This window comes from Sinocyclocheilus rhinocerous, unplaced genomic scaffold (assembly GCF_001515625.1).
Source record: "Sinocyclocheilus rhinocerous isolate Xijiao unplaced genomic scaffold, SAMN03320098_v1.1 scaffold481, whole genome shotgun sequence".
Classification (NCBI taxonomy): Eukaryota; Metazoa; Chordata; class Actinopteri; order Cypriniformes; family Cyprinidae; genus Sinocyclocheilus; species Sinocyclocheilus rhinocerous.
The window spans coordinates 929074-941339 of record NW_015657695.1 but is presented as its reverse complement, the minus strand read 5'-3'; the positions used below and the strand labels follow the sequence as shown (position 1 = coordinate 941339).

The following is a 12266-nucleotide window of genomic DNA, read 5'->3' as shown; positions in this document are numbered from 1 at the left end:
GATTTTTTTGCACCCTCAGATTCCAGATTTTCAAATAGTTGTATCTCGGCCAAATATCATCCTGTCCTAACAAACCATACATCAATGGAAAGCTTATTTATTCAGCTTTCAGATGATGTATAAATCTCAATTTCGAGAAATTGACCCTTATGACTGGTTTTGTGGTCCAGGGTCACATATGTTTGTTTAGTTATGATGTCAATTTGTAGGGCAACCTGGAAGGCAATTATGCAACTTACTGTATATTTTTTAAGACATTTCTAAATTCACATTTGATATACAGTATTAATGTTTGTTAATTTTGTTGTCAAACAAAACAGAAAAGTTAACGTATTGGTACCCTATCAGTTAAAGGCCAGTTTTTATTTAATTTACTGATATCAGTTGATACTTTTAATAATTATTAATTAAATATTATTATATATATTATTCTTAAATTGTGCTGCTCATTCCCATATTTTTACATTTTAATTACCTGTCATATATATTGCTGTCATATAACGCTTGCTTACTGTAAAGTCAATTTTAAAAAATACTAATTTAATAGCATTGTTAGAAGTAGTCTTTAGTAAATCAATTTTTCATACATTCATACAAAAGACATTTGTAATGTACATGTGTATCTCACCATAATCTCTCCAATCCTGCAGTTAAAGGAAACATTTTCATCGCCTTCATCTCGGGAAACACGAATACAAACTTCTCGCAATGAGCAGCCAATCATTTTCAACAGGAAACATCTATGCATAGAACCACATTGAGTTTGATTAGAGAAGGTATTAATGGTATGCCCAAAAACATTTAAACTTGAAAGCAGGGATCAGCAACCTATGGCATGCAGGCTTTTGAATAATCATTGGCATGTGAAAAATAGCGAAGAGTCAAACATGCGTTCCGACATAAATTTCGAGGTAATAATTCCTCATTGTCACACAGCCTGTTTTCATCAGTTAACAGCTATAAATACTATTTACACTGTGAGATGCGCTAGTCAGGAGGGTTATATCCTAGTACAGTGGATATATCCTAGTACAGTGATTAACTAGGAAAATGAAAAATTGTTTAGACTCTCACCTGGTAGTCCAGCCGTCCAAAGTCCAACGGCCACAATTCTGTGCAAACTGCTCAACCAACTGGTTATCCACTGCTAATGCTTCTGGAAAGACACTGCTACCTTGCACAGACTTCAGAAAGTCCAGATGGAATCATGCCCTCCACCATCAGAGAGCTGCCTCCGATCCAAGCGTCCTCTGAGCAGCCACGGGTTCTCAGCCAGCCGCCATTGTTCAAGTCCTCAGAGAGGTACAGAGGCTGGATCTCCTGAGCATGCAGATTAAACCAGCTTCTCTTCATCTCAACCTACATCATACAAAAAACTAAGAAATTACCAGGGATGCATCAATATTTGAAAATGGCCAATAAGTAAATTCAATACTAGTTTGTCTAAATAAATGAAGAATAAAACACTAAAAACTAAAATTGATTGTCTTAAATGCTACAAGTGAATTTAGGCATTATGAATTACAATATGAGAATGGATATTCGTTTAGACATTTTCAAAATATTACATTTAATGTTACATTTCTAAAGTTTTAAACTTTATGGGTGGATGAAGGAAACGGTAATCTAAATGTAAAAATAGGCATGAACAATTAAATATCCAATGTAGAATGATACAGATACATTAAAAATATCTATAACTGTAGCTGGATCTGTAACTATAACTGTAGCACTCATGTTTTCATGAATATTCAACAAATCAAAATAAGCCATAACTTGGACTGCTTGTTTCTGAGGGTCAAGGCCAAAAAACAATGTAAAAATACTTCACATCTTAAGAAACCATGAAAACATTTTATTTTATTGGGCTCTTACGTTTCGTAGCTACTAAGAGACTTCTTTCAAAAACAATTTAAACTCCTTACTAACACCAGAATTCTGAATGGTAGTGTTCATATATTGAAATTATTCTCTAACTAAAACTTCACTAACCTTATTGGTCTCAAATTTCCCTCCGACCACCTTCCCTCTTGCAAACACGTCAACACCAACATAGATGTCAGCAAAGCGGCCCTGAGCAGCAGAGTAGGACTTCATCCACTCCAGACTCTGCTCTGTCCAGTTGTAGTTAGTGAATATTCCATCACAGGTATCAAAAAACATTCTGACAGGATGAAAAAAGGAAGCTGATGGCATAAGTTGCACAATATCTACCGCATAAATCTCACAGACCTGATTTGCCCCTCTATAATGCCTCAAGACCATTACTTGCCTGTTGTCATCATTGAGTTCATTCTGCCAGTTGAGCGAGCCGTTTTTCAGCACGCTGTCATACCAGATCACCACACTGCCTGGAACGCGCTCATGCACCTGGTCTGTGAGGTAGCGCAGAAAAGGGCCAGTGTTCTTCACCGCAGTCTCCTGAGGAGTGAGTGAAATTTGGGGTTATGTACCACACATTATGTCCACATAGGCCTCTATATAATCAGATATGCCTTGGTTACTCACACTCAGCACATTTTCTATGTTAATGAGCCAGCCGTCAAAGCCGTAGCAGTGGGAAATCTGAACCAACTTATCAGCAGCTGCGCGGTAACTCTCCTCATCTGCAAGGAAGGCCTCACATATCTTCGCTCCATCTGTCCACTCTGTGATGAATGTGCCTTAGAGGGGAACAGGACTATTTTAATACATCAATTCTGGTTTCACTTGTGTATAGAGGAGGTGCTGTGGTTAATTACAGGAATAGTAAACCAAAAATGAAATAATCATTTATTCACTCTCATGTCATTGCAAACATATAGTTTTTCCTGTGGAGCACAAAAGCAGAAATTTTGTAGTATGCCCAAGCTGCTCTTTTCCATGCCATTACACTGAGAACACTAGCTGTCAACCTCCAACTATAAATGTATATTCAAAGTGTCTATATGACTTGTGCGCTATATTATGACTCTTCAAAAGGCATATGACTGTTTTTTGTATAAAGCAGGCTGAAATTTGAGTCACTATATATATATATATAAATTTTTTTTCATAAAGCACCTTTCTCAAGCTCAAGGTCATATGGCTTCAGAACACTTTTAATATGGCAAGCAATTTATATGGATTATGTTTATGATGCTGTTTTGTCCTGATAGGAGCTTGGACGTCACCTGCTGTCTATTGTATGGAAAAGAGCAGCTTGGACACTCGGCTAAATTTCTCCTTTTTTGTTTCACAGAAGAAAGAACAAACATGGTTTGGAACAATATCAGGTTGAGGAAATGTTGACAAAATATTTGTTTTTGGGTGAATTACCCTTGTGAAAAAGAAATCTGCATAATTATATTGAATGAACACTTGTAGCGTAATTCAAATCCTGAAAATATATTTTTTAGTGCTGTGTCGTGAAAAGCGCTGTACAAATAAACTTGACTTGACTTGACTTAACATGCATGCATGTAGATATAGAAGAAAAATGTTATGTTAATATTTTAAATATATTTATATAATATAAATTATATGAATATAAATTTAAGCATGTAAATACATTTAAATATTTTAAATATATATACTGTATGTGTGTGTGTATTTATATATACATAAATATACACAGTACACATACATATATTTTGTAAACAAAAACAATTTTTGGATGCGATTAATCATGATTAATCGTTTGACAGCACTAATATTTGTAAAAACTACTTGCAGATAATATTAATGGCATAATAGGCCAATTAAGAGTACACTTTCAAGAATATGTTTCTTAGCATAAGTCCACTTTTAAGAAAAATGCACTTTGTAACAATGTCAGTAAGTTTTTCTTTAAAGTAGATTTTAAACTTTTGTCATTTAAAGTACACTTAATTTGATGCGTTGACCAACATACTCACACTAAAGTACATGGTTATGTTATTCAGTATTACATTTCAAATTAATATTTGAAATGTACTAAATTTACATTTCATCATTACAAATGTGTAACTACAAATATATTTAAAAACCATATATAGACATTTCAATAGAATTAAGAAATTACATGAAAGATTTAAGCATATAGTATAAATTTAAACTATAATAGTGTTTCATTTAATGGCAATTAATATGCATTTTAGTGTCAGAAAACATTACATTCAGTTTGCACTTAGGTATATTCTTTTATAATATAGAGTATTTCTGCTAAAGCATACTTCTTTATTACAAGGATGTTCTTTTTAGAGCAAGTCCTTAAAATCCCACCAAGAGACTCACCTATAGAGAGCACTCCATGCTTATGTGCTGCGTTTGTCCAAACTGCAGGAGGAATGGTTACCATCTGATGACTGAAGTAGTTGAAGATGTCAATATACTCCCAGTGATAGAAGGCATATGGTGTCTCCACCTCTGCACCTTGAATGAACCTCAGCAGAAAGGACAGGACCATGAAAACAACTAATGAAACTGACATAACACGCTTGAAAATCGGTTAAACTCTGAGTTGTACCTGTCCTCCAGGTAGCCACCCATCATGTCATGGGACACCAATGTCCGTCTAGGGCAGCTGTGCAGTGGAGGATACCTGCTAGCCAAAGGCACAGTGGCCACATTAAAAGGGCTTGCTTCATTGCGTTTCCACGACAACAATTCATCAAGAGACTTCAGACTGCAGCTGATGGGCTCAGTTGTGTCAGGATCATAGTGGATTGCTGTTAGATCACAAAAAATACTTTTAAAAGAGCCAGTAATCTTTTAAAAAGATTAAGATGCAGCATATATGATCAGTACCTGGCAACCTAGATGGCTCGTAAGTTATGACTTCATGAACACTTTGATCGCTTGGCTGACTGAGGCAAGACTCAGAGCTGAACAAACAAGCATCACATTGAACATAAGTTGTAATGGCAATAAAAGATTTACATAACATGCAGATACGATTATAAAAATGCATCAGTCAAAGCAAAGTTACCTGTTCTCCTCAGATTTGGGAATCTTACTGCTTGTAGTTTCTTCCCTTTTTCGTTTGCGGGATGTCATGTTATCTTTCTCTTTTGTAGAAACACTTTCCATTTACAAATGTCAGCGGATAGCCAGTTTCCAGACAAAGCAGTAATTTCTAGCAGCAGTGAGAGTCAGAGTTAGAAGCAGAAAGAACGACCAGCTTCCGCCTGTGCGCTGATTGGCTGAAAGAGTGGCAGTGCGTCATCCTGCGTGACGGTGTTGCTCTAGCTTCACTAGAGGGCAGTAGAGTAGACCTTTAATGACTGGCAACAGAGGCGACAGGTAATTGCTTTACCCAGATGGAATATTATGAAATTAAACTGCCTGTTTTAAAATGTATATCAAAACATATTTGTGACCCTGGACCACAAAACCAGCCATAAGGGTCAATTTCTCGAAATTGAGATTTATACATCATCTGAAAGCTGAATAAATAAGCTTTCCATTGATGTATGGTTTGTTAGGATAGGACAATATTTGGCCGAGATACAACTATTTGAAAATCTGGAAATTAAGTTCTTAGCAATGCATATTACTAATCAAAAATTAAGTTTTAATATATTTACAGTAAGAAATTTACTAAATATCTTCATGGAACATGATCTTTACTTAACGTTCTAATGATTTTTGGCATAAAAGAAAAATCAATAATTTTGACCCATACAATGTATTTTTGGCTACTGCTAAATATACCCGTGCTACTTAAGACTGCTTTTGTGGTCCATGGTCACATTTCATGTTTATCCTAAGCACTCATGAAAAGTTATACGGTCAGTTGCTGTGAATCATCAAGCCATCTTACATGCACTGACCTAGACAAGATACACAAAGCATGCTGCACCCGGTAAAGCCACTGGAGTTATCATTTGAGACTCAGAAGTACAATAAACAAGATAACTATAAATGTGACTCATGGAAAAAAAATATTAGAAATAAATAGCCAATTACCCACATTATTATATGATTTTGAATACTGGGGTGAGCCCTGGTGAACAGTAAGTATGTGGCTTCACTATGATTTTCTGCAGGATTATTTAGTGGTAGTGGTAGTGTTATGTGAGGCCTCCAGTTTCCAGCTAGAAAACGTATTCAAATAACCAAATCTGAATTAGAGAGGAGCTCAAATACATCAGTTCATAAATAATTCACATTCTTTGTCCATTTTGTCTCATTCCGAATGTGTCTAAACACTTCTCATACAATCGTCTATTTGCTGCTGGCACAATGATTCTCTTCTGCTTTTTCTTCTTTCAGTAGTCATGAAGGGCCTGCAGTCTGAAGCAGAAGGGATACTAGGGTGCCATGGAAATCTGGAAGTTTCATTTTCATTAACAGTTTCTGAGATGCAGACTTTAATGTAGTAAAAATTCATTTTCACCCACAGCTTCATGGGCACAGATAACATTTGCGTATATTGTTTTTCAATTATTCTGGTATACATAAATCAATGATAGTAAAACCAATATCACTGCCAATCTAATGTTTTGGCAACACATCGAATGCATATACACTTACGTTAAATATACATCCATATATTTACTTGAGGCAACTTGCATAGACATTCTGCAAGCATTCAAAAAGAGAAACTAACAACATGTAGATTAGCTCATTTACAGGAACTCAACTTGAACGTGTCGAGTCATCCCCATCGTTTCCTGTCATTCTTTTCCTTTTTTCCCTTTGCATTGTTATGCTTCTATAATAAGTCATCAAGTTTGTTTACAATGATTCAATTAAAGCCGTTATATATTTTAAACATATTTATCCAGAAAATATTTCAATTTAAATTCTGATGGAACAGGCCTATGCTAAATACGCATTGAACAGCTTTGCATGGTTTGCTCAAGCCAGTCGATGTGTTGGGCTTAATGTATTCGTGACCCACATTAGATCTGTGTTTGTGAAATGATTGTGTTACGCCACAGCACTGATCAATCCACTGATGCCCCGCAGGTTATTACAGAGGCCAGTCCGGTTCCCGCCGGAAAGTTCAAAACAAACTGCAATGTTCTGCAGTGAAAAGCTACAGTGGAACAGACTAGACCATAAATGCTCTTTTCTGACATTAAAGTTAAAGAACAAGAAAAATACATGTATGGAAATGTCCAATTGAGCCAGGCCTGATTTTTCAAACAAGCAGCGATGCCTTTAGTTTACATGAATTTGACTGCATATGACTTCTTCAAATATTTGAGATGGATATGCATGTTAAGCTTCTCCAGAAACTCAGTATGCACTTTTTCACAGATATTCGGCATATTTGAAATAACATTCCAGTTTGAAATTTCCAGTTTCCACTAAAAAGACAGCTTTTAATATTTCACAAATTACTGAACCTCAGAACTGGCCAGGTTATTTTCACAGTTGCACAGAAACGGAAAGAAAAGCTGGCGTCACAAGCACGCTTAGGTGAACATGAAAACATGATGAGAGCCGCAGACTTTAGGACCCAGCTGCGTCTGTAATGTCAGACGTGCTGCTAGAAGTGTGTTCCGGTGAACAGAACTGAAATCTGAAGGTGGCAGAGCATCATATTTTAGTAAGTACCATTTACAGTTAGTTTCATATCCCGGAAGCTTATTATGGCAATTAGAGGATTTGGGTAAATGGTAAAACATGGTGTAATGCCAAAATGACGTTAATTAGCCTCTCCAGAATAAGATAAATATTTGCACAGATCTTAGGACCAGGTTTAAAAGTCAATTTGATGTCATTCAATCCGCAACCCGCGACCTGGGATTTTTTCACGCAACTTTACAAAAAAGAAGCCCAAAATCGCGTATAATACGCGGATTTAGCAACTATGCTTATAATGAAATTGTGGTGTGCGTCATGGCAGGCGTGGCGTACTGGTGTGTTCACTGCGCAGACTCATTGGCATGATTGAGAGCAAACGTGAGAGGTCACGGGCCTACTGCTATGGAGGACCAAACCTGCAGAAATTATAAATAAATAAATAACAGAGAAATAAATGACTTGATAAAAACAAATATAGTTCATTTGTAATAAAATGTAATCCTGAATTTATTTTTATGACCTTTTTCCTATATCCAAAGGACCTAGTTAGACCTACGGTCTACTCAGGCTCACAATGCTTTTTGGAATCGCGGCCCACTGGCAGTTGACGTCTATATTCGCAAGTTTAGGGACCATCTCTAAAGTTAAATACGACATTGGTATACATGATTGTAACTTCAATAGCTTTTGAAGAGAATGACTTACAGTCACAAAACCAACTGTAAAGTGTTCATCTACGAATCAGGTATATTTAGCAATATTTAGATATAATTTGAGTTTATTTTAATAAATGTCGTATATCATATGTAAGTTTAGAGACGGTCCCAACACTTGCGAATATTGAATAAAGGAAAACTTGAAATCGCATCATATGACCCCTTTAAGGTCCTGAAGGCATCATAATAGACTTGCGTACTACAACCTATATTCCCCTGAGAACATGAGTGTCTCATCTCTCCACAGAGCAGTAGAGCATCATGGGTGGAGTGGCACTGGATGATGGCAGTAGTGGAGTGAAGGCCCCTCATCACAGGTTTCTCCTACGCTCTTCCCAAGGCTGTCAGTGTTTTCTTCAAGGAGCTGATTAGAGAGTTTGAAGTGGGCTACAGTGACACAGCCTGGATCTCCTCCATCCTGCTGGCTATGCTTTATGGCACTGGTATGTTCACCACTGCCTTTAACTGAAAATTGAGTGTTTATTGTTGTCACACTATTTTCCTATTTAATACTGTAAAGCTGCTTTGACACAATCTGTATTGTTAAAAGCGCTATATAAAAAAAGGTAACTTGACTTGACCACCAAACAAAGTAGTAGTTCACCCAAAAATGAACATTCTGTCATCATTGTTCCAAATTTGTATTACTTTCTTTCTTGTTCATGGGAACAGAATGTCTGAACTGTTTTTGTCCATGTAACAAATGTCGATGGGGGTCTAAAACAGCACTGGAGTAAACAATGACAGAATGTTCATTTCTGAGTAACAATCCCTTTAATGTCTTCTAATTAGTTTAAACTGGATACAAATACCGTATTGGCCCGAATATAAGACGACCCTGATTATAAGACGACCTCCCTTTTTCCAGATGTACCTTTTGGAAAAAGGCTTTTTAAAAACCAAATCTTGTTTTTTCTCAGTAAAACACATTTTGTCTTCAATTATTTTCATATTGCATATTTTTTTGAAAGTATGGTAAAAACTGGTAAAATGTACCAACAATCACATTTAAAAAATAAACACTTTTTGATATACCATAAAAATAAAAAAAAAACACCATCAGGTTAACGTGACAGTCACGACTCATGCAGCTTTAAGGTTTTCTGCTTCTTTTGTTTTTACTTGCGCTCTTTACAACACGCATTACATTACGTATTTCATGGCACACTCGTTTTATGCGGTTTTGTCGCCACCTAGTGTTGTGGGTGTATTATTGACATGTCAAAGTCTAGACCCTGAATATAAGACGACCGCGTTTTTTCAGATGTATTTCCAAGAAAAAAACATCGTCTTATATTCGGGACAATACGGTAGTTCAGATAGAGTATATGCATATAATTACTCTTCGCAGGGCCTTTATGCAGCATTTTAGTGAATCGATTTGGATGCCGTCCAGTGATGTTGGTGGGTGGCCTCTTTGCATCGTTGGGAATGGTCTTGGCATCATTTGCCACAAGCATCATCCACATTTACTTGTGTACAGGAGTCATTACAGGTACCTCAGCCATCATTTACTCTTTTACTGATGTCTATCCAGGGACATGTAAACATTTCTATCTTCTGATTCCAGGTCTTGGAATGGCTCTGAACTTCCAGCCGTCACTCATTATGTTGAATCGATATTTCAGTGAGAAGCGGCCGCTGGCTAATGGCCTGGCCGCAGCTGGGAGTCCAGTGGCTCTCTGCTGTCTGTCCCCTTTGGGGCAAGTCCTTCAGTATGAATATGGCTGGAGAGGGGGCTTCCTCATCTTGGGAGGGATGCTTCTGAACTGCTGTGCCTGTGGGTGAGCTATGCCAAAGAGTTGGGAAACGAAGACACGAAATCCGCCCTCCTGCTTACCATTCTGGGTTTCATTGACATTTTCGCACGGCCCACGTGTGGCATCATCGCTGGACTCCAGTGGGTTCGCCCTCGATGCGTCTACCTCTTCAGTTTTGCTCTCATATTCAATGGCACCACAGATCTGGTGGGCTCCCTGTCTAAAGACTACGCCTCTCTGGTGGTGTTCTGCATCTTCTTTGGCATCTCTTATGGCATGGTGGGAGCCTTGCAGTTCGAGGTTCTCATGGCTGTTGTGGGTACAGAGAAGTTCTCAAGCGCCATTGGTTTAGTTCTCCTGCTTGAAGCCATTGCTGTGCTGGTTGGGCCTCCATCTGCTGGTGAGTGTTTACATTTTATTTTAAACTAAAATGATTTATACCGTAGGTTAGCTTCCTCTTAAACTAAAGTACGTTGAGAAATATAGAATCGTTTAATGAATTTAGATTTTGAATGGTTTGACTGCCCAAGAACATGAAAGAACATTACATGGTTGTGGGGAACTACTAGTAGGACAAGCACAACAGTGCATAACACACACACAATGCACATTTCTGCTACAAATGTCACATAAATTGACAAACATTGTTGTAGCTGAATGTGTTAATCCAGTAATTACAAAATATTTTAACATTTTACTTTAATCTTATGACAGCCCATTTTTTTCAAGGTATAATTTCTATTTAAAAATAAACGAATGAATTGATCAATCAATAAATATGCACTACAATTCAATAGGATCAAGGATGCATTCAACTGATTAAAAGTGTCAGTAAAGAAATTTGTAATGTCACAAAAAATATTTCAAATAAATGTTGTTTTTTTTACTTTCTATTCATCAAAGAATCCTGAAAAAAACAAATAATCAATCACAGTTTCCACAGAAATATTAAGCAGCAACAACTGTTTTCAACATTGATAATAATAATGAATGTTTCTTGAGCAGCAAGTCAGCACATTAAAATGATTCTGAAGGATCATGTGACACTGAAGACTGGATAAAAAGCTGCTGAAAATTCAGCTTTGTGCAATAAATCAGAACGTTCAGACAACCCACCAACTGTCAAATATATTATGTATGTTGATGCAATTATGTATTAGAGTAGATATTTTCCACATCCCTCATTTATAAACCTTGCTACACTTACTGTAATCTATTGAGAATCTTTGAACGTTGTTGAAATCCTTGTTCTCACTTTGTCAAGGGCGCCTTTTGGACTCCACTAAGAAGTACATGTTTGTTTTCCTGCTGGCTGGGATTGAGGTTGTGATGTCAGCTTTAGTGCTGGCCATATGCAACTTTCTGTTCATAAAGAAGAAGCCTGAGGCACCAGAGACTGCAATAGAAAATGGACAGACAGTAGAGGCAAAGAATAACTCCAGTACGCCACCTATAGAGGAGCCTCACAAGGCCAATGGAAACTCAGAAATGAGAGCCGAGAATATTATAAAGGATCCAAAGGACGTGGAAACATTTCTTAAAGATAAAGATGAGCAGAATAAGAACATCACCTGTAGTCCAGAAACCAAACTCTGATGGACATTTCTGCTTAAGAAGAGGTTGAAAGACACAAATAAGAGGAGATTGAGGAGAACTGCAGTGTTGATGTGTGTCACTGTGTAGTCCAATGTGATGTCCTAATATGTGTGCTACTTACTGACAGATGAATATTTAATAATAATAGAGACCTACACTGCACTCATACTGTTCAAAATCGCATTTGCACTGCCACACAGTGAGATTTAGATAGGCCACTCTTAATACGTCTAACTCAAAACCACAGACATTTCTTTGACTTAAACCAACGTTACCCAGGTTAAAGGTGCTGTAAGTGATTTTTGTCATGGAAGTCTCACTGAAATCACTGGCCTGAGATATCACAGCGATCTCTGTGACACGCATTACAAGTAACAGGAGTTACGTAATCAGATTACTTTATCAAGTAACTAGTAAAGTAACGCATTACTTTTAAATTTACAAAAAAATATCTGAGTTACTTTTTCAAATAAGTAACTTTGTTTTCCTGTTTATTCACTGACATCTCTCCTGTCCCCGTGTTGAGAGAAATTAGGAGCGAGGTGCAGAGGCACTTCCTTCAGCCTGAGGCTTATTCATTTCTCTTTTGGTGTGAAAGGGCCTTTACAGTTGCCAAAAATATATCTTTTGGTTTTTTTGTTATCAAAAATAAATAAGAAAGCCTAGCTCAGGTGACAAAAAGTAACACAGACGTAATGTAATTAGGTAATTTCCATAA

At 37.0% G+C, this 12266-nt stretch overlaps 1 protein-coding gene and 1 pseudogene across 1 annotated transcript in view; one reads left to right on the top strand and one right to left on the bottom strand.

Annotated features, from left to right (window-relative positions):
- Positions 1 to 5119, bottom strand: part of LOC107721470 (cytosolic endo-beta-N-acetylglucosaminidase-like) — a 7414-nt gene extending 2295 nt beyond the window's left edge. Inside the window, 10 exon segments of the mRNA XM_016529478.1 lie at positions 629 to 740; positions 1075 to 1172; positions 1174 to 1359; positions 1993 to 2164; positions 2273 to 2421; positions 2509 to 2663; positions 4234 to 4382; positions 4466 to 4667; positions 4747 to 4823; positions 4928 to 5119. Coding sequence (XP_016384964.1) covers positions 629 to 740; positions 1075 to 1172; positions 1174 to 1359; positions 1993 to 2164; positions 2273 to 2421; positions 2509 to 2663; positions 4234 to 4382; positions 4466 to 4667; positions 4747 to 4823; positions 4928 to 5028 — 1401 coding nt within the window. The 5' untranslated portion in view covers positions 5029 to 5119.
- Positions 5120 to 7791: 2672 nt separating this feature from the next.
- On the top strand, positions 7792 to 11803 carry LOC107721469 (monocarboxylate transporter 4-like; annotated as a pseudogene).
- The last annotated feature ends 463 nt before the right edge of the window (positions 11804 to 12266 follow it).